This window comes from Plecotus auritus, assembly GCF_963455305.1.
Source record: "Plecotus auritus genome assembly, chromosome: 10".
Classification (NCBI taxonomy): Eukaryota; Metazoa; Chordata; class Mammalia; order Chiroptera; family Vespertilionidae; genus Plecotus; species Plecotus auritus.
In genome coordinates, this window is record NC_137785.1 from 31,695,790 (window position 1) to 31,723,280 (window position 27,491).

At 48.6% G+C, this 27,491-nt stretch overlaps 3 protein-coding genes across 5 annotated transcripts; 2 read left to right on the forward strand and 1 right to left on the reverse strand.

Moving 5' to 3' along the window:
• Nucleotides 1-304: 304 nt before the first annotated feature.
• OVOL3 (ovo like zinc finger 3) lies at nt 305-7,066 on the forward strand (the record flags this gene model as incomplete). Its single annotated transcript, XM_080645205.1, is given in 9 exon segments — nt 305-332; nt 335-394; nt 6,307-6,345; nt 6,348-6,386; nt 6,830-6,903; nt 6,907-6,930; nt 6,932-7,001; nt 7,004-7,032; nt 7,034-7,066. Coding segments are annotated over 9 exon segments (396 nt in total), but the record flags the coding sequence as incomplete, so codon positions are not given.
• Nucleotides 7,067-7,097: 31 nt separating this feature from the next.
• Nucleotides 7,098-8,832, reverse strand: POLR2I (RNA polymerase II subunit I). 3 transcript variants are annotated; one of them, XM_080643429.1, is made up of 7 exons: nt 8,662-8,832; nt 8,438-8,578; nt 8,308-8,362; nt 7,952-8,025; nt 7,797-7,871; nt 7,633-7,684; nt 7,098-7,205 (listed from the first exon to the last, which is right to left on the reverse strand). In XM_080643429.1, exons 2-7 carry the CDS (start codon nt 8,494-8,496, stop codon nt 7,143-7,145), a joined length of 378 nt encoding a protein of 125 aa, XP_080499555.1. In that variant the 5' UTR covers nt 8,497-8,578; nt 8,662-8,832; the 3' UTR covers nt 7,098-7,142. The 3 variants fall into 3 exon arrangements, with proteins under 3 accessions (XP_080499555.1, XP_080499554.1, XP_080499556.1); XM_080643428.1 differs by lacking the exon at nt 8,662-8,832 and having other exon boundaries at nt 8,438-8,588; XM_080643430.1 differs by lacking the exon at nt 8,662-8,832 and having other exon boundaries at nt 7,099-7,205; nt 7,952-8,001; nt 8,438-8,588.
• A 109-nt stretch (nt 8,833-8,941) lies between these two features.
• TBCB (tubulin folding cofactor B) lies at nt 8,942-20,219 on the forward strand. The gene is made up of 6 exons (XM_080643427.1): nt 8,942-9,274; nt 9,651-9,794; nt 15,416-15,512; nt 16,138-16,329; nt 19,677-19,749; nt 19,932-20,219. The coding sequence occupies exons 1-6, from the start codon at nt 9,161-9,163 to the stop codon at nt 20,044-20,046; spliced, it is 735 nt and encodes a 244-aa protein (XP_080499553.1). The 5' UTR covers nt 8,942-9,160; the 3' UTR covers nt 20,047-20,219.
• The last annotated feature ends 7,272 nt before the right edge of the window (nt 20,220-27,491 follow it).

The following is a 27,491-nucleotide window of genomic DNA, read 5'->3' on the forward strand; positions in this document are numbered from 1 at the left end:
TAGGCTACAGTCTTGCCCTTGCTTGATTTCCTTGGGGGTCCTAGAGCTTGTCTGCCCCTGGAGGCTGGAGAGTGCCTTTAGGAATCTCATAGAAGGGAAGGAATGGCAGGCCCCAAGACAGAGGTAACTGGAAGTCTGCTCCCTGGGCCTGTTAAGAAATTTGCATTGAGAGAATGAAGCACCTTCATGGCTGCCCCCGCCCTTTCCACTTGGGATAATCATGCTGGTGAGGTCTGACAGCAGGTGAAAGAGGCAGCCCCAGTGTGTGTGTATGTGTGTAACCATCTTACCATTCCCGGAGGTGATGCCCCATGCCTTCCTGGTCAGGAGTAGGCATCTACACCCAATTGGGACCACCTGCCTGACCAACTCTGGGGAGATGCCTGTGTCCCAGGTGGGCCCCTTACTAATGATGTATTGCAAATCAGCGAGCTGGACAAGACACCTTGATGAGCCAATTAGGAGTCATCTTTATTGCATTCAGGTTCAGAGCAGAATACCTGTCAAATTCTGAACCCCAAAAGGAGGAAGCATTCTCTTTTTATATCTTTTCAGGTCCTTGTGTAAGTTATCTATACAGACAACTTGTAACCTTGAGTACATATCATATCTAACAAACACCTGTAACCTTGAGTACATATTACATATCCTCCTATCTAATAAAGAGGGAATATGCTAATTGACCATCACTCTGTCACAAAAATGGCTGCACCCACAGCTGAGGCCAAGTTCTCTTAAGGAGCCTTAACAAGAAATCAGCAGGGACCTGAGGCTATGCCCTCCCCCGCCCCTGTGGGGCTTGACAGGGGACCTCAGGCCAAGCCCCCCACCCAGCAGGGCTTAACAGGGGACCTCAGGCCATGCCCCCCCCACCTGGCAGGGCTTGACAGGGGACCTCAGGCCATGCCCCCTGCCCTGGCATCAGGCTGGGGGACCTCAGGCCGCATCTCCTGCCTTGGCACCAGGCCGGGGGACCTCAGGCCACGACCCCCGCCCCAGTGCCAGGCCAGGGGACCTGAGGCCACACTCCCACCCAAGTGGGGCTTGACAGGGGGCCTCAAGGTGTGCTTCCTGTCCTGGTGCTGGGCTAGGGACCTCAGGCTGCTCCTCCTGCCCCAGCGCCAGGCCAGGGGACCTCAGGCTGCACCCCCCACCAGGTGGGGATTGACAGGGGACTCCAGCCTGTGCCCCCCACCCCGGCACCAGGCCAGGGAACCTCAGGCCGTACCCCCTGCCCCAGCACCAGGCCAGGGGACCTGAGGCTGTGCCCCCCCCCCCCGCCTGGCGGGGCTTGACAGGGGACCTCAGGTCATGCTCCCCACCCAGCAGGGCTTGACGGGGTACCTCAAGATGCACCCCCAGTGCTGGGTCGGGGGAACTCAGGCTGCAGGGAACTCAGGCCGCGCCCCCCGCCCAGCAGTGCTTGACAGGGGACCTGAGGCTGTGCCCCCCTGCCAGTGGGGCTTGACGGGGGACCTGAGGCTGCGCCCCCCCCTCCTGGTGGGGCTTGGCAGGGGACCTTAGGCCATGCTCCCCACCCAGCAGGGCTTGACGGGAGACCTGAGGCTGTGCACCCCTGCCTGGCGGGGCTTGACTGGGGACCTCAGGCCATGCCCCCCACCCAGTGGGGCTTGACAGGGGATCTCAGGCCGTGTCCCCCACCTGGTGGGGCTTGACGGGGGACCTCAAGGCATGCTCCCCGCCCCATCTGGGGGACCTCCGGGCACACCCCCCGCCCCATCTGGGGGAACTCCAGGCACACCCCCCGTCCTGGCACCGGGCCAAGGGACCTGGGGCTACGCCCCCTGCCCGGCGGGGCTTGACAAGGGTGGAACTGGCTGGGTCTGGATCTAGCTCAATGGGGGGGGGGGGTGGCCGGGTCTGGGTCTCACGCGATTTTGAGGCGCATGTGGGTGGGTGGGGACTTGACTCTGGGTCCCCCTTTTAATGTGCACAAATTTCGTGCACCAGGCCACTAGTCCTATCTAATAAAAGAATAACATGCAAATTAACCATCACTTCGCAATAAAAATGGCAGCGTTCACAGCCATTAAGGAGGGAATATGCAAATTTATGGACCAAAATGGCGGCACCAGCTGGAGCCACGGAGCCTGTGGAGAGCAGGGGGGGGAGGGGGGGCGGGGAAGGCTTGGCGTCGTGGGTCATCCCAGCGACTGGTAGAGTGGGGGGAAGGCTTGGTGTCCTGGATCGCTCCAGAGCAGAGCAGGAGATGGGCGGAAAGGCTTGGCATCCTGGGTTGCTGGGGAGGGCAGTTGGGGGGACCAGGCCTGCAGGGGAGGACAGTTAGTGGGGATCAGGCCTTCAGGGGAGGGCAGTTGGGGGGGGGACCAGGCCTGCAGGGGAGGGCAGTTAGGGGTGACCGGGCCGGCAAGGGAGGGCAGTTGGAAAGGACCAGGCCTGCAGGGGAGGGCAGTTGGGGCGACCTGGCCTGCAGGGGAGGGCAGTTAGGGGTGACCAGGCTGGCAAGGGAGGGTAGTTAGGGGTTACCTAGGCCAGCAGGGGAGGGCAGTTGGGGGCAACCAGGCCTGTAGGGGAGGGCAGTTAGGGGCAATTGGGCCAGCAGGGGAGCAGTTAGGTGTCAATCAGGCTGGCAGGGGAGTGGTTAGGGGGTGATCAGGCTGGCAGGCAGAAGCGGTGAGGGGCAATCAGGCAGGCAGGCAGGTGAGCGGTTGGGAGCCAGCAGTCCTGGATTGTGAGAGGGATGTCCGACTGCCCGTTTAGGCCCGATCCCAGTGGGCTCAGGCTTAAACGGGCAGTCGGACATCTCTTGAGGTTGTCCCAGATTGGAGAGGGTGCAGGCTGGGCTGAGGGACACACCCCCACTCCCCGTGCACGAATTTCGTGCACCGGGCCTCTCGTTATATCTGTACAGACACCTGGCATGGGAGTATTATCAGTATCAGCATATCAGCCCCTTATGTTAGATGGCTAGATTGCAAGGTCAGACAGTTAAGTTTATCTTTTCTATTATTCAAGCTAAAAAACAAAGTTATATTTTACAGAATAAGAGACTATCTAAAAATAACAGAGTTGACCTACAGAATAAGAGACTAAGAATAAAAGAGTAGTTCAAACAGCAGTTTTCCAAAGGAGGGACCACCATGCTTCACGTAAACTGGAGGTAAGGGGCAGTGAAGACACAAAACATCGTCTGGCTTCTCTTCCCAGACTGCAGCAGCCTGAAGGGGCCACCAGCACACCTAGCTTCCAACCTTGGGGATTCTTGGGCAGCAGTGAATCTGCAGGGAGGGTCCCACAGAATGCACTCCCACGTGGGGTGGGAGAAAGGGTCCCACCAACTTCCTGTTTCCATGGTTTATAAAGGCAGCAGTTCCTGTGTCCTGATATCCCCTCTGATTGGTCAATATTCCCTTTCAAATTGGTTACTATAGTGAGTTCTGAGGCCCTCCTCCCTCATTGTTCTCCTATTCCTTCTGGGCTTTCTTCCTTCTTCTTTATTTTGTAAATATAGACCTTTTTTAGCTATTTCCAGTTCCCTTGTCTTATGTAAATACAACTGTTGCTGCTCCCTTGTCTTATGGAAATGTAACTGCACCTGGCTTCCTTGTGTTATGGAAATGTACCTTCTTCCCATCTGTAGCCCTATGTTTTTTTCCATGGACCCCAATTCTAAAAATTCCCTAAACCTGCCTATGTTCCCCTAAAATTCCTGTTTGTTTCACCCCTGCCCACTCAGCCTCAACAGAACCTGACTACTCCTTACTCCCCAAGCCCATTGCATATGTCCTTCCAGCCTCAGGACCTTTCCATCCATTGTTCTCTCTGCTGGGAATGCCTTTCCTTTATTATTATTATTATTATTATTATTATTATTACTAATAATAAATCTTTATTGTTCAGATTACAGTTGTTCCTCTTGTTTTCCCCCCTAGCTCCCCTCCACCTGGTTCCCACCCCACCCTCTGCCCTTACCGCCCACCCCCCGCCCCGCACTGTCCTTATCCATAGGTGTACGATTTTTGTCCAGTCTCTTCCCACACCCCCCACACCCCTTTCCCCCCAAGAATTGTCAGTCCACTCCCTTTTTATGCCCCTGATCCTATTATATTCACCAGTTTATTCTGTTGATCAGACTTTTTATTCACTTGATTTTTAGGTTCACTTGTTGATAGATACGTATTTGTTGTCACTTTGTTGTTCATAATTTTTATCTTTACCTTTTTCTTCTTCTTCCTCTTCTTAAAGAATACCCTTCAGCATTTCATATAATTACTCATTTGGCAGTGATGAACTCCTTTAGCTTTTTCTTACCTGTGAAGCTCTTTATCTGACCTTCAATTCTGAATGATAGCTTTGCTGGGTAGAGTAATCTTGGTTGTAGGTTCTTGCTATTCAACTCTTTGAATATTTCTTGCCACTCCCTTCTGGCCTGCATAGTTTCTATTGAGAAATCAGCTGACAGTCATATGGGTACTCCCTTGTAGGTAACTGTTTTTCTCTTGCTGCTTTTAATATTCTCTCTTTGTCTTTTGCCCTTGGCATTTTAATTATGATGTGTCTTGGTGTGGTCCTCTTTGGATTCCTTTTGTTTGGGGTTCTCTGCCCTTCCTGGACTTATAAGTCTATCTCTTTCACCAGGTAGGGGAAGTTTTCTGTCATTATTTCTTCAAGTAGGTTTTTAATATCTTGCTCTCTTCTCCTGGCACCCCCATAATTCTGATGTTGGTATGCTTGCAGTTGTCCCAGAGGCTCCTTATACTATCTTCATATTTTTTTATTCTTTTTTCTTTTTCCTTTTCCAGTTGGGTGTTTTTTGCTTCTTTGTATTTCAAATCTTTGACTTGATTCCTGGGATCCTCTAGTCTACTGTTGGATCTCTGTATGTTATTCTATATTATGCTTAATTTCTAGTTGGTCCTTTTTCATATCCTCGAGGGTCTCACTAAATTTATTGGCGGTTTCTAGAAGATACTTGAGTAACCTTATAACCGTGGTTTTGAACTCATATCCAGTAGTTTGCTTTCCTCCATTTCTTTCATTTGTGACCTCTTTCTTTGTCTCCACATTTTGGCTGCTTCCCTGAGTTGATAGTGTGGATTTGTGTGCTAGGTGTCCTATAGGGCCCAGTGGCTCAGCCTCCCTCATTACCTGAGGTGGACACTCTTGGTGCACCCCTTTGCAGGCTGTGTGCACAGTCCTGTTGTATTTAAGCCTTGATTGTTGTTGGTATCACTGGTAGGAATTGACCTCCAGGCCAATTGGCTATGAGGATCAGTTGTGTCTATGATAGGGGAACTTCTGTGCTGGAGACACCCTTATGGGGCAAGACTTGCTTCAGTGGGGCTTTGGCACTCACTGAGTCTGGCCCCTGAGTGTGTCCCTTATAGATCTGAAGAGTTGTAATCTGGATGGTCCCACTCTGACCACTGGGTACACTGGCTCTTGGCTGTCCAAGGAGAGAGGTCACCCAGCAGGAGCTACAGAGAGATCTGCAGATTCCTTCTCTTTGTTTGGGGTTTGGAGGTGCCCAGATGAGGCCCAGCTGTGAAGCAATGCAAGCTGCTGCCAAGCCTTGGGTCTTCTTTTGGAGGCTCTGGGGCTCTTTGACCCAGCTTCGGTATGTTAGGTTTCAGATTGCAAAGGGGCAGGCCATGCATATGCAAAAGCCTCTGAGCACAGCTTGGGTGGGGTTGTAAATTGGGTGGGGCGGGGTCTCAGGGAATCACCAGGGTGGAGCAAACAGCAATGGCTGACCATCAGCCCTGCCTGGAAGAGGTCCCATGTCTCTGTGTCCCATGGCACCGTGCAGGAACAATGATCACTGCAAGCACCTCTGAGAGAAAGCTGCCCTGGAGTTCCGCCTGATGCCAGACAGTCCAGTTTCTGCCCGTATGAGTCTGGGTCCCCAGAGTCTCGCCTGGAACTGGAGTTCAGAGCAGTCAGAGCTGTATCTCCCTCCCGATTGAAAAAGACAACAGCGTACTCAGTTGCCAGTCCTTTTTGCACGTGCCTCCGCACCTCTGCACTTCACTTCTGCACCTCTGTACCTCCTCTGAGTCTCAGTGTGCTTTTCTCTTCCTTTCTAGTTGTTTAATTTCCACTCAGCCAGCCTTCCCATGGTTCTGGATGATACCTGTCTTGTCTTTTAGTTGTAGTTTTGAAGTGGTTGTGCGAGGCAGCAAGTTCAGGTGTTTGCCTATGCCGCCATCTTGGTTTCTTGCCTTTCTTTTCTTAGTAGTGAGCTGTTAGGCTTCATCTCAAGCACAATTTCCCCAGGGTGGGCAATCCTTAGGGATCTCTCTGTCCTGTGGGGCAGAATTCCAGGCAACAAGTGGAGAGTGATTTGTTATGGTAAGGGCTTTCAAAAGCCTTTGACCTCGCGTGCCACATGAGGAATCACACCAGTAAGCAGCAACAAGGACACAGAGGGGCTACTGGATCCTGGGTGGGGATGGAACAAAATGGAGGGAGGTGCCCTGGATGTAGAGTTTTTATTTGTTTGTGTTTGTGGAGGAGAGACTCAGCTTGGAACACCACATACTTAATCAGATGGGTGTAAGATAGCACCAGGGTAGGGGCCTACTGAGGGGTGTAGAGTGAAGACAGGTACTGGTTACAGGATTCAGGTCTCAAATTGAAGTGTGCAAAGGGAAGGCCTCCTTCCGCCCTCCTAGCTGCAGGGGAACATCCTGGTGAGGAGGACACAGGTGCCTGGCCCGTGTTTGTACTGAGGCTGCAGATGATGGGGTAGAGGCTGCGCTTGGAATAGAAATGGGGAAACATTCAGGGGGCAAGATGGGTTGGCTTTGGTCAGGAGGTCACTGCCCTGTCTGTCCTATCCGCCCAGGAATCCATCCATTCCACTGCAGGGCTTGCCGGAAAGCATTTACCCAGCGCTGCCTGCTTGAAACACATCTTACCTAGGTGCACGGTCAGCCAGCCAGCTACACTTACCGCTTACCGTGAGCTCCGTGAGAAGTTACATGTGTATGAGGACTGTGGCTTCACTGGCTCGAGGCCAAAGCTTTCGCGCAGCACCAGGCCCTGCACCGCGCTGCTTGAGACTGTGCACCCAGTGTCCAACCCAGGAGAGGCAAATAAAATAAACACAGGATATGCATTCACAGAACAGAGCATTTATTACCATGGGGGCGGGTGGCTCACTCGGTCCAGCGGTGGCCGCAGTGAGGGGCGGTGCACACGTAGTACAAGCGCATAGCGTCCTGGCAAAAGGGATGCAAGGTTAGGAAGGTTCTAGACCAGCCGTGGGCAAACTACGGCCCGTGGGCCAGATCCGGCTGTTCTATCCAGTTCTCTTGCTCTCCCCTCCGCTCCTTTACTTTGAATTTATATTAGTTCACACAAACACTCCATCCATGCTTTTGTTCCGGCCCTCCGGTCCAGTTTAAGAACCCATTGTGGCCCTCGAGTCAAAAAGTTTGCCCACCCCTGTTAGACCCAGGGGAGGGCACAACATGGAACGTCCATTCAGTAGAGCCTCACCCCAAAAGAACAGACAGGGGCCTTTCCCACTGGTAAGGGCCCAGCTCAGACAGCAGGAAGGGCAGGCTCCCCTCAGTATTGGTATCCCCGCTCCCAGGAAGGTCCAAGGACACAGGATATCCAGAAAGCCTTCTTCATGCCACTCACCTCCGCACGGGCACTGTGAGACTGGAAAAATACCGCCTCCTTGTGGCCGCACCTGAGGGGATAATTAGCCACTCAGTTACCAAACCCTTCCCTCCTCCCTCCTCCCCTTTCTGCCGGGTGAGGCCGAGCCCCTATCCCTGCGGAATAGACAGTTGCACGCTCACTTCTGGCACGGGTGGTCCTCGGTTCGCGGCAATGTGGGGTCCTGGGACACGTCAGCGATGATCTGGGTCAGTTCGCTGAGGGAGAAGAGGGTGGATAATTATGCTCTGATAGGGGCTCTAAGAACCCCGTCCCTAAAGTCCAGTCCTGCACTTACTCCACTTCGTGCGTGATTTTGTTGACGTAGATGCAGCTGTTGTCGGCTTCCTGCTGGTAATCACAATTCCGGCACTGCAGGAGGGCGAGTGTGGCCGGAAGGAGGCCATTGAAAGGGAGGGCAGGGTCTTCCAGGGAGAGGATGACTAGGGGATGGAGTCTCAAGGTTGGGATAATGGGGTGTATCGAGAATCACCTCGAGATAGGGAAAGACGGGAAGTCGGGTTCATTCTGGGATAGAAGAAACCAGGACAGTCGGGCAGAACAGAGAGTAGCGGTCATGGGGAGTAGGGCGGGGCCACGATGGGAACAGGTGGACCCAGGGTAAGACTGGGTCACCCGCGGACTCATGCTCACCGCGTAGAGCAAAATGCGGTTCTCCTTGTCCTCCTTGGGGTAAAGCATGTTGTTACTGTGGGGACGGGAGGCCAGAGGTCAGTCTGGGGCCATTACTTGCTCCCCTTCCACACCTGTTGCCCCGTCTCACCATTCCTGGCAGAATCGAATACCCACGAAACCCGGCTCGTAGGTCCCGTCCGGTTCCATAGCGCAGCACTACCCGCCAAGCCTTCCGCGCTCGCTCCGCCTCACGACCGGTCGCGGGAAGGGTCAAACTTACTGGCTTCGCCTAGAGAGGGGCGGAGCTGCACAGAAGCACTGGCTGCTAGCGGCTTTGTGCTCGGCTCTCTGCGTTTAGATTTGATTAATTACCTGCTTCAATCTTTTGATATCCTAAAGTAATTGCTTCCGAATGTGGGCCTCGCTTCCCCAGTTTATAGAATAGTATGGGACGAGAGCCGGGAATATGACGCGTCACGTAACGCGAAAAGCACTTAGCATACTTCCAGAAGCCATTGCTCTTGGGGAGCCGAGGGCCAGTGCACATGCGCGAGTTACTCTCCGGTCAGGGGGAACGCCTGCCAGTCCTTCTCCCGGCTTCACCTGCGCCGCCCGGCCGTTTCCCGTGCAGCTATTGGAAGACCTGCACCCAGGCCGGCCTCTCAGGATTGGCTGGACCTACCTAGGAAAACGGGAGCGCTTCCGGAGCTGAGGAGACAGCGGCGATTGGCGGACCTCCCCTGAAGGAGCGCGCGGATTGGCCAGGTCGGGAGCAGGGGGAGAGGTTGATATCCCCGTAGTGGCCGCGGCGGAGCTGGCGTGAGGTGGCTGACGGGGCTGCAGACTCCCCCCCACCCCACCAGAGCGCAAGATGGAGGTGACGGGGTTATCGGCGCCCACTGTGACCGTTTTCATCAGCAGCTCTCTTAACAGCTTTCGCTCCGAGAAGCGGTACAGTCGCAGCCTCACGATAGCTGAATTCAAGGTGTGGCCGAGGGGCGGGGTCCGGAGGGGATGGGCAAAGGAAAAATGGATGGGCTTCCCGATCGCAGGGAGGGGCCAGAAATAAACTGAGGTTGCTAGAATTGGGGACCGGGCCTAAGTGGGGCGAGGCCAGAAGGAACCGGAGGTGCCAGAGAAGTGGGCTGGGCCTGGGAAAATCAGAGGTTTCAAGGGGCGGGGACAAGAGCAGAGTGGGCAGGGCCAGGGATAACCACTTGAGTCCTAAAATGATGGGTCTCTTGGAGGAGTAAGGATGGGGTGATGGTTATTGATACAAGGGGCAGAGAGTCAGGGTAGAGGGTGGGGCCACTGACAGCCTTCCTCCTCTCCAACCTCTCCACATCCCTTACTCCTCGCAGTGTAAACTAGAGCTGGTGGTGGGCAGCCCTGCGTCTTGCATGGAACTGGAACTTTACGGAGCTGACGAGAAGTTCTGCGGCAAGCTGGATCAGGAGGATGCGCTACTGGGCTCCTACCCCGTAGATGACGGCTGCCGCATCCATGTGAGACCTCCCTACCTGGGATCCCTCCTCTCCATTCATTTATTTATTTTTAATATGTTTGTATTGATTTTAGAGAGAGGGGAAAGGAGAGGGATAGAAAGATAGAAACATTAATGAGAAAGAAACATCGATGGATTGCCTCCTACTGGGAGCCCAGCCTGCAAGCAGGCCTGTGCCCTGGGAATTAAACCCAGACCTCTTGGTTTATGGGTCGTTGGCCAACCACTTAGCCACCCTGGCTGGGCTCCATTCATTTATTTATTTAACAAATGCTTGCCATACTTTGTCCTGTGTGTAACCAAGATAGGCCCCCATGAAGCCTGTAGTCCAGTATGGAGAGAGACAGACCCATCACCAGTGACAGCCAGAGTGGTTTGGGCTGGGGCAAGCCCAGGGGACTGGGGACACCCAGAAGAGGTGCTTGACTCCATCTGGGATTATCAGAAGGGGCTTTCTGAAGAAAGAGATGCCTAAGCTGTGACTTGAAGGATGAGGAAAGGACGATTTAGGAGAAGAGGTGGGAAGGGATGCCAGCTGGAGGAAGCAGAGTGTACAGAGGCCTATAGTGTGAGGTGGGTCAGGGTGAGCAAATGAGATGTGTTGGGAGAAGCTGGAACACAAAGCACCTCTGCATGCATCAGCTCATATCACCTTCTCTGTCCTCACACCCACCCCGACCCTCTGCCATATTCCTCAGGCATCTCAGCATCCCAGGTGAGGTTACCTTCAAATGTGTTACACATTGAATGTAACCTGTGCCTGAATGGCTCTTTTTCTATGCTCACATGGCTTACTCTTTCCTTCCAGTCTTTATTTAAATGTCAACTTTTGAGTGTGAGGCCTTCATTGGCTTCAGTGTAAATCTTAAACCTCCTTTTTCCCTTTATTTGATTTTTCTCCCCTCCACCCTGTTCCCACCCCACCCTCTGCCCTTATCCCTCCCCACCTGTTCTCATCCATAGGTGTACGCTTTTTGTCCAGTCTCTTCCGGCACCCCCACACCCCTTTCTCCCCGAGAATTGTCAGTCCACTCCCTTTCTATGCCCCTGATTCTATTATATTCACCAGTTTATTCTGTTCATCAGATTTTTTTATTCACTTGATTTTTAGATTCACTTGTTGATAGATATGTATTTGTTGTTCGTAATATTTATCTTTACCTTTTTCTTCTTCTTCCTCTTTTTAAAGAATACCTTTCAGCATTTCATATAATCCTGGTTTGGTGGTGATGAACTCCTTTAGCTTTTCCTTATCTGTGAAGCTCTTTATCTGACCTTCAATTCTGAATGATAGCTTTGCTGGGTAGAGTAATCTTGGTTGTAGGTTCTTGCTGTTCATCACTTTGAATATTTCTTGCCACTCCCGTCTGGCCTGCATAGTTTCTGTTGAGAAATCAGCTGACAGTTGTATGGGTACTCCCTTGTAGGTAACTAACTCTTTTTCTCTTGCTGCTTTTAATATTCTCTCTTTGTCTTTTGCCCTTGGCATTTTAATTATGATGTGTCTTGGTGTGGTCCTCTTTGGATTCCTTTTGTTTGGGGTTCTCTGCCCTTCCAGGACTTGTAAGTCTATTTCTTTCACCAGGTGGGGGAAGTTTTCTGTCATTATTTCTTCAAATAGGTTTTCAGTATCTTGCTCTCTCTCTTCTTCTGGCACCCCCATAATTCTGATGTTGGTACGTTTGAAGTTGTCCCAGAGGCTCCTTACACTATCTTCATGTTTTTGGATTCTTTTTTCTTTTTGCTTTTCCGGTTGAGTGTTTTTTGCTTCTTTGTATTTCAAATCTTTGACTTGATTCTTGGGATCCTCTAGTCTGCTGTTAGATCTCTGTATAATATTTTTTATTTCAGTCAGTGTATGCTTAATTTCTAGTTGGTCCTTTTTCATATCCTTGAGGGTCTTGCTAAATTTATCGGCCTTTTCTAGAAAATTCTTGAAAACCCTTATAACTGTGGTTTTGAACTCTATCCAGCCGTTTGCTTTCCTCCATTTCTTTCATTTGTGATCTGTTTCTTTGTCTCCGCATTTTGGCTGCTTCCCTGAGTTGATAGAGTGGCTTTGTGTGCTAGGTGTCCTATAGGGCCCAGTGGCTCAGCCTCCCCAGTTACCTGAGGTGGACATTTTTGGTGCACCCCTTTGTGGGCTGTGTGCACAGTTTGTTGTATTTAAGCCTTGATTGTTGTTGGTATCACTGGGAGGAATTGACCTCCAGGCCAATTGGCTGTGAGGATCAGCTCTGTCTACGCTGGGAGAACTTCTGTGCTGGAGACACTCTTATGAGACAAGACTTGTAAAAGCCTCTGTGCTCAGCTTGGATGGGGTGGAGTCTCAGGGTGGTTCATACAGCATTGGTTTCCCATCAGCCCTGCCCTAAGAGGCCCCTGTGTCTCAGTGTCCTGTGGTAATTGCTGTAAGCACCTCTGAGAGAAAGCCGCCCTCGAGTTCTGCCCACTGCCAGACAGTCCAGTTTCTCCCCAAATGAGTCTGGGTCCCCAGAGTCTCACCTGGAACTAGAGTTCAGTGCAGTCGGGAGCTTTTGTCTCCCTCCCACTTGAGAAAGCCAGCCGTGCACTCAGTTGCCCCCCTTCTCCATGCGTGCGTGCGCACTCGCGTCTCAGTACCTCTGCCTCCTGCAGCTCCTGTGAGTCTCAGTGTCCTTTTCTCTTTCCTTCTAGTTGTAGAATTTCCACTCAGCCAGCCTTCCTGTGGCTCTGGATGATTTCCGTTTTGTCTTTTAGTTGTAGTTTTGAAATTTTAGTGCGAGGCAGCAGTATAAGTGTTTACCTATGCCGCCATCTTGGTTTCTCTTGTCCATGGCTCTTATCTTCCTGTGACATACTGTGCATTTTTCCTTAGCACCTGGAACAGTGCCTGGCACAGAGAGGATGCTCAGTGAATCATTGTCAGATGAGAGTTGAGTCTATAAAATAGGACTTGGAAGATGGCATAATTAACCTTATTTTGCAGAAGAGAAAACTTAGCTTTGACCAGCCAGTGTAGCTCAGTGGTTGAGCATTGACCTATGAACCAGGAGGTCACGGTTCGATTCTGGGTTAGGGCATATGCCCAGGTTGTGGGTTTGATCCCCATTGGGGGGTGTGCAGGAAGCAGCCAATCAATGATTCTCTCTCATCATTGATGTTTCTATCACTTTCTCCTTCTCCCTTCCTTTCTAAAATCAATAGAAATATATTAAAAAATAAAAACAAAGAACAACTTAGTTTTAAGATGAACTTAGTCCTAAAGGTGAACTATAGCTACATGTTTTACTCAGTCTGCATGACTGTAGAAGTCAGTGTGCCCAGAGAACTGGTCCTTTTTTCAACTTTTTAATATCTTTCATTTTATTTAGTAACTGTTCATTGAGCATCTGTGTTATACCAGGAGTATAGCTATGAACCAAATCTTAGAAGGTTTCTGTTTAGTTCTGTCCAATCTGAGATAGATGTTAGCTAAATATTCACAAGAACAAATGTGAAGGGTCAGTGAGGTGAAGACCATGCAGAAGGAGGTCAAAGAGCTGGAAATCCTATACCAAGGAACATGACTCATTAATGAGAACTTCCGAGAGGGGGTGCTGCCTTAGCAGAGACCTAAATAGGAAGAGTTAACTGAAGAAGGAAAAAGAGTGCCCCAGGAGAAGGGTTCAGCATGTGCAAATACTCTGAGATGGGAGGTACAAGTGGGTACAAGAGACTGAAGAGTGTCCATTCCTATGGCAGAGGGAAGTGGAAACCAAGGGAAGACTGAGTTAGGAAAGCCTGGTCTGACTGAGGGTTGACAGGCCCTCTCTGATTCTATGTGGGGAGCAGACTGGAGGGTAGAAGGAGTAGGAAGACAAGTGAGGAGGCAACTTGCATAGTCCAGATGATGTGGTAGGGTGGGAGGGGCCAGGACTGGGTCAGCATTGTATGGAAAGACCACAGCACAGACTGGGCTGCCCTGAGCAGCCTCAGCCTAGGGATGCTGGTAGGCCAGGCATGGCCGGTGGCATCCTCTAACAGGAGGTTTTCACACATGAATTTGGGTATAGAGACAGACTGACTTCTGAGGCCATTCAAGGAAGATTTCCCAGAGGTGGAATCTCTGGGGAATTTTTATTTTTTCTAAAACTTTTTCTGTTTATAAATATTACCTATAAAATATTTAAAATAACAGCAACCTCAAACTTACAAAAATCCCTAATGTAGAAGTAGAAATTCTTAGTGACCCTTGACCCGAGATAAGAGCCATTTGTCTTTTGGTATGTTAGCCCAGTGGTTCAGGACAAACACCTCAGAGTGTTTCCTGAGCCCTCTATTTCCCTCACACCCACATCCAGACTGTCCCCAAACCCTGCGGGCTCCACCTACAAAATCTGTCCAAAATCTAAACTCTTCTCCCCCTCCAGTGCTCCACCCTGGCCCAGCCTCCATCCTTTCCCTCCTGGACATACAGCCACCTCTATCTCCTGCTCCCATCACCCCTCTTACCCCCCCAGTCCGTTCTCCACACACAGCCAGAGGGAACCTATGAACTCTCCTGGCTCATAGCCTCCCTGGCTGCATCTCATTCCAGGTAAAAGCAAAGTCTACAGCAGCCGTGGACAAACTACGGCCCGCGGGCCGGATCCGGCCTGTTCGGCTGTTCTATCCGGCCTGCGGAGCCGAAAGAGCAGAGGGTTCTCTTGCTCTCCCCTCCGCTCCTTTACTTTGAATTTATATTAGTTCACACAAACACTCCATCCATGCTTTTGTTCCAGCCCTCCGGTCCAGTTTAAGAACCCATTGTGGCCCTCGAGTCAAAAAGTTTGCCCACCCCTGGTCTACAGTGATCTGTTGTGTCTCCCATGTCCCTGACTTACTCCACACAAGCCATGCTGGTCTCCCTGATGTTCCTCAAAAGGGCTAAGGACAGTTCTACATCTGGGACTTTGTGCCTGCTTCTTTTCATCCTTCAGGCTTTGGGTCAGACATTCCCTCCTTTTAGAAGCCTTCCTTGACTACATTCCCAGGCTCCTTAAGCTTCTTTGTAGTATTTTTTTTTTTTTTTTACATCAAACCTTGTTATATTCTGGTGTTTAATACACACACCTGCATATTTGTATATGGTCGGTCTCCCAGAAGGCGTTTATCTGTTTTGTACTGCATCCCTAGCACCCAGCACAGGGCCCAGCTGGGTGCTTTGGAAGAACTCAGCAAGCAGTGAGTTAATGAACCTTGAGGGTGGTACAAGAAGAGATGCCCCAGGGTCAGGATGTTGAGGCCCCTGTAAGAGGCTCTCAGAAGCCCAGAGAGGAGAGAGGACAGATGTGCTGCCTGGAGGGTTCATGCGTAAGACCTGAGCTCCACCCTTTGGTTCTTGTGACTTGGGGGCCAGCAGTGATGTTGACGCCAGTGTTCAGGGTTCATATAGGGGTGAGGAAAGGGAGATGACTAGCGCAGACACCTGCTCTCATCCCTTCTGCCCGGCTCAGGAGATGAGAGAAGGCTGGGATAAAGTGAGGGTAGAATATAGTTTTTCCTAGACAGGAGAGACTTAAGTCTATGAAATGCTCCACTGTGCAACTGTACCGCTACTCCCAACACCCCAAGCCTCCCTGACCAGATCCTGATCCCCTCTGACCCCTCCTGTTACTACAGGTCATTGACCACAGCGGTGCCAGCCTTGGAGAATATGAGGATGTGTCCAAGGTGGAGAAATACAGGATCTCACAGGAAGCCTACGACCAGAGGCAAGGTATGGGGCACTTAGGGATAAATGGGGTGTGTGGGGGCCAGAAGGAGTGTGTGTAGGTGAGTGGTGGTGTTGGGGGACAGGCAATAGACAGGGACATTGAGGGGAAACTGGTGGTGAGGGCAGTGAGGGGGCAGATGGCTGGGAGGTGTGAGGGACTGCGGGAGGCAGATAGGTACATGGGAAAGCAGAGGGGACATTCGAGGGATTGGGTGTTGAGGGGTCAGGTGTGGGGAGCGTGGTCAGGGTCACATGAGGGCAGAGCGTGGTAAAATGTGGAGTGGACAGGGCAGTGTGGTGATCAGTACACTTTGGGGAAGATGAGGGGTTCAGGGGACAGATGGAGGTGAATGTGATGCTGAAGGGATGTGGGAAAATGGGGTGATGTGAAAGACTGGAGACAGGAATCTTTCCTTTAGTTTCTGGATTGTGGGGAGGCCCCAGAAAGCCTGGGGAGAGACCAGGGCTGTGGTGGGAGACTTGGGGGACTTGAATGATAGCCCTTTGACACCTAGAACAGAAGAGTTTCTCTATGAATGTTAGCCCTGGGTGAGTGGAAGGTTATCTCATTAGGCCAGAGCCCCACTAGGTAGACCACATCTAACCCCATCCCCTACCCCACCCACAGACTCAGTTCGCTCCTTCCTGAAGCGCAGCAAGTTAGGGCGATACAATGAAGAGGAGCGGGCACAACAAGAAGCTGAGACCACCCAGCGCCTCACGGAGGAGAAGGTCCAGGCCAGTGCCATCCTTGTGGGTAGTCGCTGTGAGGTGCGGGCACCTGGGCAGCCCCCTCGCCGGGGGACCGTCATGTATGTAGGTATGTGGCCACTGAGGCCTTATGCCCTGCCCTGCCTGATGTGGGTAGTGCTGGGGACCCAGCCCTCAAGGAGATCCCAATTTAGTAGGAGAGACAGACAAAGCTGCTGACAAGGACAACCCAGAATATTCATGGCAGGGAACTGGGAAGCAGAGGCAGAATGTCTGGGTTGTGATAGAAGTGGAGGCCAGAGTGGTTAGTTCTGAGGCAAAAGTGGTCAGAGCTAAGATGGGGAAACAGGCAGAATTTTTAGAGCTGTGATGGGGAAAGCACAGGCTGAAGTGATAGGGCGGTGATGAGGAAAGTGTAGGAAGCTGTGTGAGCTGAGAGGCAGTAGCAGACCTCTCCTTGAGAGTAATCCAGAGTGCTTCCTTCGGGCAAGGACTATTTGAAGGAAAGGGAGAAGTGAGCCAGGTGCAAAGGGGGCTGAGTGTTCCAGCCAGAGGGAGTAATGAGTGCAAGGGCTGTGAGCAGGAACAAACTTGACCAGTTTGAGGCAGAGAAAGGAAGTCAGCATGGCTAGTGGGGAGTGAGCGAGGGGAGCATGGGCAGGGCTGAAACATGCATGACTTTGGAGATAGTAGAGAGGAGTGTGGGTTTTATTTCTTATAACAACTTTATTGAGATACTAGAGGCCGGTGCATAAAATTTGTGCACGGGTATGGTCCCTAGGCCTGGCTGGCAATCAGGGCCAATCAGGCCTTCCTTCTGGCTGCCCGCTGCCAGCCGCCAGCCGGGGCCTTCCTTTGTTCCATGCCACCCCCTGGTGGTCAGCGCACATCATAGCGAGCAATCGAACTCCTGGTCAAACTCCCGAGGGGACACTTTGCATATTAGTCTTTTAGATAGATAGATAGATAGATAGATAGATAGATAGATAGATAGATAGATAGATAGATGGATAATATATCATAAAACTCACCCATTTAAAGTGTATATTATTCATTCATTGGTTTTTAGTATGTTTACAGAATTGTGCAACCAACACCACAATCAATTTTAGAACATTTTTATCACCCCAAAAAGAAATCTCATAATCACTAGCTGTCACTCCTCATTTCTGAAACCCTGTCTCTCCCAGTCCTAGGAAGTCATATAGATTTATCTGTTCTGGATGTTTTAGATAAATAGAATCATGCTGTATTATGTGGTCTTTTGTGACTGCCTTCTTTCACCTAGCATGTTTTCAAGTTTCATTCATGCAGCATGTATTAGAATAACATTGCTATGTACATTCTTGTATAAGTTTTTGTGTGGGCATATATTTTCCTTTATACCTAAGAGTGGGATTGCTGGGTCATATGGTAACTCCATATTTAACCTTTTGAGGAACTGCCAGATTATTTCCTACAGTGGCTGCAATTTCTCCACATGATAGTTATTCTAATGGGTGTGAAGTGGAAAAGCATATGGGTTTGATTTGCAGTTCTTTGATGGCCAATGATATTGAGCATCTTTTCATGTACTTAATGGCAATCTATATATTTTCTTTAGAGAAATGTCTATTCAGATCCGTTTGCCCATTTTAAAATTGAATTTTTTGTCTTTTTGTTGTTGAGTTGTGTATTAGTTTGCTAGGACTGCCATAACAAAGTATCACACACTGGATGGCTTAAACCAGTGGTCGGCAAACTCATTAGTTAATAGAGCCAAATATCAACAGTACAACGATGGAAATTTCTTTTGAGAGCCAAATTTTTTAAACTTAAACTTCTTCTAATGCCACTTCTTCAAAATAGACTCGCGCAGGCCATAGTATTTTGTGGAAGAGCCACACTCAAGGGGCCAAAGAGCCGCATGTGGCTCGCGAGCCGCAGTTTGCCGACCACGGGCTTAAACAACAGAAATTTATTTCTCATAGTTATGGAGGCTGGAAGTCCAAGATCAAGGCCTTGGCATGTTTGGTTTCTTCTGCCTATCGTTGGTTTGTAGAAGGCCACCTCCTCTCTATATCTTAACGTGGTCTTTCCCTCTGTGTGCATCGGCTCATTACTGGTGTCTCCAAATTTCTTCCCATAAAGGACACCAGTCAGTTTTAATCACACATTAACTTAATCAAAAGTTCTTTATGTATTCTAGATACAATTCCCTTATTAAATATATGATTTGCTAATGTTTTCTCCCATTCTGTGGGTTGGTTTTTGTTTGTTTGTTAATTATTTATTTAATCTTTATTGTTGAAAGTATTACATATGTCCTCTTTTTTCCCCCATGGGTTGGTTGCTTTTACTTTTCTGATAGTGTCCTTTGTCCTTTGAAGCACAAAGGTTTTTTTATTTTTATGAAGCTCAGTTTATTTTTTTTTTCTTTTGTTGCTTATGCTTTAGGTATTATAACTAAGAAACCAATGCCTGATACAAGGTCACAAAGAGTTATGTCTGTATTTTTTTCTAAGAGTTATATATATATATACCAGAGGCCTGATGCATGAAATTCGTGCAAGGGGCTTGGCCCTCACAGCCGTGGTGACTTGCCTTAGCCCTCGCAGCCCCAGCTTTGTCTGGAAGGTCGTCCGGCTGTCTGGTCTAATTAGCATACTACACTTTTACTATAGTAGATATATATATTTCAAATCTCAGCTGACTTTTTTTCCCCATCACCATTTATTACCCCATACCCTCGTCTACCTTCACCCACCCCCCTCTCCTCTTTCTAAGACTTTTATAGTGTTACATCTTACATTATGGCTGTGATAACCTTATTTTGTGTTAATTTTTGTGTATAGTATGAGGTATGAGTCCAACTTTATTCTCTTGCATGCAGATATCTTGTTGTCCCAGATATTATTATTATTATTATTATTTTATTATTGATTTCAGAGAGGAAGGGAGAGGGAGAGATAGAATCACTGATTGGCTGCCTCCTGCACATCCCCCACTGGGGATGGAGCCCGAAACCTGGGCATGTGCCCTTGACCAGAATCGAACCTAGGACCCTTCAGTCCATAGGCCGACGCTCTATCCACTGAGCCAAACCAGTTAGGGCGTCCCAGCATTATTTGTTGAAAAGACTATTATTTTCTCATTGAATTGTCTTGGTACCTTGTCAGAAATTATTTGACTATAAGCAGTGTGGACTTGATGCTGAGTGGGATTGGTAGCCTTTGAGCAATTTGGGTCAAGATAGTGGTGCTCTTTCCCTTTGATTTTTACAAAGACCCCTCTGGCTGGGAATGTCGAATGAGTAGGGAGAAAGGGGTAGGAGCAGAGCAACCAGTGCAAGGGGCTACCACATTAGTCTGGGCAGGAGATGGCGGTGTTCCCAGTAAGGATAGTTTTTCTCCGTGGGCAGGCACAGATCTGGGATGAGCTGTGTCTGGAGTTTATTGGGATTTCTCCTCTGGGCAGGACTCACAGATTTCAAGCCTGGCTACTGGATTGGCGTACGCTTTGATGAGCCACTAGGGAAAAACGATGGCAGGTAATAAGTATTCCCACTCAGGCGCTGTGTGTGTGTCTGTACCTGTGTCTGTGCTTGCATATGTGAGTATATATGTGTAAGTGCATGCATATACTTCTGGGTGAGCCTATCCATCCTAGCATCTGGGGAGGGAGCCATGCTGGGAGCTGTCTGACCACCAACTTTTCCATTATGCCCGACAGTGTGAATGGGAAACGCTACTTTGAATGCCAGGCCAAGTACGGTGCCTTCTTCAAGCCATCAGTTGTGACCGTGGGGGATTTCCCTGAGGAGGACTACGGGTTGGATGAGATGTAACACCCAAGGAAGGGCATCCTCTTGCTCCAGCTACCTTGCCCACTTATTGCCCTTCTCTATGTGTGCCCATGACTCTCTTCCCCTGACCCCGTTTTTATTTTATTCACTTTGTTCTTGCCATTGACTTTTGAGACTTGTGTATTAAATTTGCTGGACCTAGCCCTGGCCAAGTAGCTCAGTTGGTTAGAGTGTCGTTCCTATACACCAAGGTTGTGGGTTCAATCCCTGATCAGGGCACATACAAGGGTCAACCAATGAATGCATAAGGAAGTGGAACAACAAATCAATATCTCTCTCTCTCTCTCTCTCTCTCTCTCTCTCTCTCTCTCTCTCTCTCCCACCCCCTCTTTCCCTCTCTCTCTAAAATCAATAAATTAAAATTAAAAAAAAAATTTTAATTGCCAGACATGGGAAGCCTTTGGAAGACTTGGTGATTATAGGAAGGGCTGGGGCAGCTGGGTAGGTAAGAGTGAAATAGGAGGCTGAGCAAAGCAGAGGTAGGACAAGGTGAGGCTTTATCCCCTTGCCAGTAGCTGGAGGCTCATGAGACTCTTTTGTGTCCTTTATTGGTTAATATAATATTCTGCTGCTATGACAGATAGGCCCACAATAATAGTAGCTTTTGCAAGATTGAAGTTCATTTTTCTCCATTTAAAGACTTATGCAATCATAAGAACTAATTAATGTGACCCCTCCATGTCAGATGCCAGTCTTCATCTCCATATATCTTGTTGCTCTCCCATCTCCTCCTCCTGATTCCTACCTTATCTGCTCCAGGAACCCGGAGCAGGGAGGAGGGGACACCCCTTGTCTTTAGGAATATATATGTATAACTCAAAACTTGATCCTGTTAGGTCTGATCAAATAATTTTGACCAGCAGTTGCCAACTGGTGGTTCGCGGACCACTGGTGGTCTGTGAGGTCCAAAAGGTTGGTGACTGCTGGTTTAAGGAAACCTTTGGAGCAGCGGTCGCCAACCGGTGGTCCTTGGACCACTGGTGGTTCATGAGGTCCGAAAGGTTGGCGGACGCTGCTTTAGACCACTTCACAGCCGACATACCCTTTTGCTTAGACCACATTCCATTTGCTAAGACCATTAACCTTTCCCTCCCAACTGTCCCAGGATTTGGACCACCCAGAGAATTCTCCACCCAGAAAAAGCCCACCTAGAGTCCTTTAAAACCTCTTATTCCCCATCCCTGGCTGCTGGTGCCATTTGGGGGCTCAGCTCATCTGGGTTTCCAGATGACCTAATAAATTCATAATTCTTTACCACTTTCAGCCTCATATGTACCTTTTTCGGCAACCCTGATAGTTCCTATTTCGTTGGCTAGAATTCTGTCTTGTGGCCATTTGTAACTGCAAAGGGGGCTGAGAAATTTCTTTCTCTTTTTTTTTTTACTTTTTAAAGAAGTCTGTTTATTGAAAGGATCTGAAAATAGTAATAAGGCTTTCAACAACATTTAATAAATTTTCAGGATATTAACAATATGAAACATTATGAATTTACTTCAAAAACGCATAGCTTTCTAGACCATCCCAACATCATGCTGCTTCAGGGCGGGGGTAGCGCTGGCATTTTGTCTACACAAGTGAAGACATTTCATTTTTATTCTGGGCTGCTATAACAAATACCCGTCTCCCACAGTCTGATACAGGGATTCTGGGTAATTGGCAGCAACCTCCATGTGGTGATTCATATACCCAGTCTCCATCTTGTGGCTCCATCATTTCCATGGGCTCAAAATTATATGCTGCCAGCTAGCAAATAGGAGAGCACAGTGTGGAGGAAGTTCACCATATTCTTTAATAACCTGTTGTACACATTTCACTTCTCATATTTAAAAAAACAAAACACAAATTTTTATCAATTTCAGAGACGGGGAGAGAGAGAGGAACATCAATGATGAGCGAGAATCATTGATTGGCTGCCTCCTGCATGCCCCACACTGAAGATCGAGCCCACAACCAGGTATGTGCCCTGACTGGGAATTGAACTGTGACCTCTTGGTTCATAGGTCGATGCTCAATCACTGAGCCACGCCAGCCGGTACAGCCACCCTAGATGCAAAGTGGGCTTTGGAACATACTCCTGTGCTGAGCAGCTCCCTCCTAGCCACTACTATGAAAAAGAACCATGGGGCCTCGCCGGTTGGCTCAGTGGATAGAGCATCAGCCTGTGGACTGAAGGGTCCCGGGTTCAATTCCAGTCAAAGGCACGTGCCTGGGTTGTGGGCTCCATCCCCAGTGGGGGGCATGCAGGAGGCAGCTGATCAATGATTCTTTCATCATTGATGTTTCTCTCCCCTCTCTTCCTCTCTGAAATAAAAAAATATATTAAAAAAAAATAAAAAGGAACCATGGATTTTGGTGGGCCCAGCATTGAAGTATTGACCACCCTCTGCCTATTACCAGATCCGTAACTTCAGGGGAAGCAATAGGAACAGGTGGGATTTCCTTCCACCAGACCCATTAAATCCTCCCCCCCCGCCCCCCCGCCCCTGACATTGCCTAATTTGCACCCTCCACCATCCTCCTTTTAATCCTCAGGTCAGTGCAGATGGAAGACAGTGAATGTCCAACTCTCCCTACATTTTTTGAGCCCCTGTTGTATGGCAGGCCTGATGCTGGGAACACATTCATGAATTGGACATAGTCCTTGCTGGAGAGTTGAAGGCAGACAAACATAATTACCAAACATTGCCTTTTTATCTATTTTTGGCTGTTATATTTAATTATGAGTAAGTTTGCTGGTAGTGGGGGAGAGAGAACAAACCACTAAATCTGCAGGGTGGTGCTGGTACTAAGGAACGGATGAGAAACACTTGAGTAGGAGTCACTGGAACAAAAGGGCTTTGTAGGTCTGAAGTAATCCCTTCTTTGATTCCTGCTGATCAGAAACTTGATCCCCGAGCTAAACACAAACTTAGGCTGAATGCAACCTTTGCCCTGTAGCAGGGCTAAATCACCAACTCAGACAAGCTAATGGTCCACTTAAGTTGATTCCTGTACCAATTTACATACTTGGGATAATTCACTAGGTTAAGAGGTGCTGTAACCTTAGTGAAGAAGAGCACAGACTCTGAAACTGGACAGCCTACCTAGGTCAAACCCCAGCTCTCACTCACCAGCTGGCAGGCGGAATAGTAACTATTCCTTCTCTTTGGGTTTCACTTCATTCCTGTAAATTGGGGCCGATAATAGTACCGACCCCAAGTGATTGTTGTGAGCATTAAATGAACTAATAAATGTAAAGCGCTTAAATTCAGGCACATAGGTAAATGCCTCCTCAGATTAGCTGTTTAAAAACGACTACATAGCCCTAGCCAGTTTGGCTCAGTGGATAGAGCATTGGCCTGCAGACTGAAGGGTCCCAGGTTCCATTCTGGTCAAGAGTACATGCCAGGGATGCAGGTCTGATCCCCAGTAGGGGGTGTGCAGGTGGCACAAAATTCTCATCATTGATGTTTCTATCTCTCTCTCCCTCTCCCGTCCTCTCTGAAATCAATAAAAATGTTTAAATAAAAACAATATATATTACAGTCAACAGTTACCATGCTGGCTTTCATTTAATCCTCACAGGGGGCCCTGCACCCAATATCTTCACTGTTTTTCCTCCTATCACACCTTTCCTGGCCCAAGTCTGGGTCACCCTCTCAGAAAGGGATCCCCATATTTTCTTTTTCACCTTTTTAAATCCTCCCCCGAGGATACTTTTTGTTAGGCACATTCTTGTGCTCCATAATGCCCCACTTGGGGCTCTTGCCCCTCCTGGCAATTTTCCTATTATCCTCATTATAGGTTTCATGATTAACGGCCTTCAGTTTCCAGTGGACCAGCTACACCTGGCCCCCACCTGCACCTGGTCCCTCTCCCTTCCTCTCTGTAAAAAAAATCAATAAAATATATATTTTTTAAAAACGGAGGCAGCTGATCGATGTTTCTCTCTCATGGATGTTTCTGACTCTCTATCCCTCTCCCTTCCTCTCTGTAAAAAAAAATCCATAAAATATATATATTTTTAAAAACTGAGTTATTTGTTTTTATGGGATGGCTTTCTTGCTTTTCCTCTGCCCTAAGATGTTAAAAAGTTACTTCTGCTAGTTGCTCAGTGGGGGGTCTAGGTTCCTAAGGCTAGTTTTGGTAATTTTTTCTAATGCCTGAGACTGTCTATTGGATAAAAAGTATCCCCAAAATTCTTGGCCCTTAACAGACCCAAATGATTTCTTTAACATGTATTTTATGTGTGACTTTCCTTAGAGGTAACATGCTACAGTTTGGGTAATAATGAGTTCCGCTCCTGGTAGTGGCAGGACTGTTCTGCAAGTGCCTGCAGTCTTATAGCAAAGAAAGGGTTAAACACCTGCTGCTCCCCGGGAAAGGGTGAGTGGAGCAGGCATCCTGCTTAGCAGTGTGCATAGGGATTTGTTCATACTTGTTTTTTTAAACTATAGACCAGCCCTCCAACAGTCTGAGGGACAGTGAACTGGCCCCCTGTTTAAAAAGTTTGAGGACCCCTGGTGTGGAGGATGGAGGAAAGCAGCTCTCTGCCTTAGTGAGAGGCAGGCAGTTTGCTGGGGCTGTGAGGAAAGTTTTCCTTAAATCCCTATCTTGGTAAAAGGGCTATAAGCATTAGTAAAACAAATTTAATTGGAGAACAGTGCTACAATTTAGAGATTCATTTCCAGACCAGACTTCCCTCTCCCTGAGCTGATAGTGGGAAAGAAAATCAATCTCTCTTTTTAAAGTTTGAGGGTCAGGAGAAACCAAGATGGCGGCATAGGTAAGCACCTAAACTGCTGCCTCGCACAACAATTTCAAAACTACAACTAAAAGACAGAACAGACACCATCCAGAACCACAGGAAAGCTGGCTGAGTGGAAATTCTACAACTAGAAGGAAAGAGAAAAGCTCACAGAGAATTGGAGGTACGGCAAAGGGTCTTTGTGCGCGCAGAAGGAAGGGCAGCTGAGAGCCTGGCTGACTTTCTCTGGCGGAAGGGGGAAGGAAGCCCCCGACCGCACTGAACCCCAGTTCTGACTGCACTGAACCCCATTCCCGGGCGAAACCCCATGGACCCAGGCTCATACAAGGGGGAGTCTGGACTGTCAGGTAGAGAGAAAGGCACCCGGAGACTCGGAGACCCGGGGGAGCCCCGGCAGGCAGGGTTCTGGAGGCGCGCGTGCCAGTGTGCACAAAGGCTGTGGAGGTTGCCACAGGCTTTCCCTAGCAGAAGGGAGTCCGAAGCTCCTGACTGCACTGAACCCCAATTCTGACTGCACTGAACCCCAGTTCCAGGCGAGCCCCTGGGGACCCGTGCTCTTACGGGGGGGAATCTGGACTCTCGGGCGGAGACTCGGGAGCCGGGGAAGGCAGAGGTCTGAAGGTGCATGCATGCCAGTGCGCACAAAGGCCGCGGAGGTTGCCACAGGCTTTCCCTAGTGGAAGGGAGTCAGAAGCTCCTGACTGCACTGAGCCCCAATTCTGACTGCTCTGAACCCCAGTACCAGGTGAGCCCCTGGGGACCCACGGTCTTGTGGGGGGAATCTGGACTCTTGGGCGGAGACTCGGGAGCCAGGGAAGGCAGAGGTCTGCAGGCGCGCACACGTGCAAGGGCAAGGCTGATGGGAAGCCAAGACTGTCTGCTCTGCCCTGAGACTGCACCCCATCCAAGCTGAGCACAGAGGCTATTGCAATTTGGCAAGTCTAATCCTATAAGGCTGTCTCCAGCACCGAACTTCTCCCAGCGTAGACACAGCTGATCCTTACAGCCAACTGGCCTGGAGGTCAATTCCTCCCAGTGATACCAACAACAATCAAGACTTAACTACAACAAGGCTGTACACACAGTCCACAAAGGGGTGCACCAAGAGAGTCCACCTCAGGTTAACTGGGGAGGCTGACCCACTGGGCCATATAGCAAACCTAGCACACAAAGCTACCCTACCAACTCAGGGAAGCAGTGAAAATGCGGCGACAAAGAAACAGATCATGAAAGAAATGGAGGAAAACAAACGACTGGATATAGAATTCAAAACCATGGTTATAAGGCTTTTCAAGAATATCCTAGAAAAGGCCAATAAATATAACGAGACCCTCGAAGATATGAAAAAGGACCAACTAGAAATTAAACATACACTGACTGAAATAAAAAATATTATACAGAGACCCAACAACAGACTAGAGGAACACAAGAATCAAGTCAAAGAATTGAAATACAAAAAAGCAAAAAACACTCAACCGAAAAAGCAAAAAGAAAAAAGAATCCAAAAAGTTGAAGATAGTGTAAAAAGACACTGGGACAACTTCAAGCGTACCAACATCAGAATTATGGGGGTGCCAGAAGAAGAGAGAGAGCAAGATACTGAAAACCTATTTGAAGAAATAATGACAGAAAACTTTCCCCACCTGGTGAAAGAAATAGACTTACAAGTCCAGTAATATCACAGAACCCCAAACAAAAGGAATCCAAAGAGGACCACACCAAGACACATCATAATTAAAATGCCAAGGGCAAAGACAAAGAGAGAATATTAAAAGCAGCAAGAGAAAAACAGTTAATTACCTACAAGGGAGCACCCATACGATTGTCAGCTGATTTCTCAACAGAAACTATGCAGGCCAGACGGGAATGGCAAGAAATTTTCAATGTGATGAATAGCAAGAACCTACAACCAAGATTACTCTACCCAGCAAAGCTATCATTCAGAATTGGAGGTCAGATAAAGAGCTTCACAGATAAGAAAAAGCTAAAGGAGTTCATCACCACCAAACCAGTATTATATGAAATGCTGAAAGGTATTCTTAAAGAAGAGGAAGAAGAAAAAAGTAAAGATAAAAATTATGAACAACAAATACATATCTATCAACAAGTGAACCTAAAAATCAAGTGAATTAAAAACCTGATGAACAGAATAATCTGGTGAATATAATAGAATCAGGGGCATAGAAAGGGAGTGGACTGATAATTCTCAGGGGGAAAGGGGTATTGGGGGGTTCAGGAAGAGACTGGACAAAAATCATACACCCATGGATGAGGACAGTGGGGGGGGGGTAAGGGCAGAAGGTGGGGTGGGAACCGGGTGGAGGGGCGCTATGGGGGGAAAAAGGAGAAACAATTGTAATAATCTGAATAAAGATTTATTTAATAAATAAATAAATAAATAAATAAATAAATAATAAAATAAAAAGTAAAATTGAAAAAAAAAAGTTTGAGGGTCAGATTTTTCTAATTACTTAAGAGATAAACTTTGTGGTTTTCTATTTGAAAGAGAAGAGAGGAGAATATAGGAGATTATAGGAGAGAATGGTGCTATAGTTAAGAGAGGAGCAGTAGGTTCTTGGGACCAAATGTCAGCTCAGTCAAAGAGTTCATCAGGAAGGGACTACACGCAGGAAGGTTTAGAATGAAGAAGAATTTGGTAAGTGATGCAGTCCTGACAGAG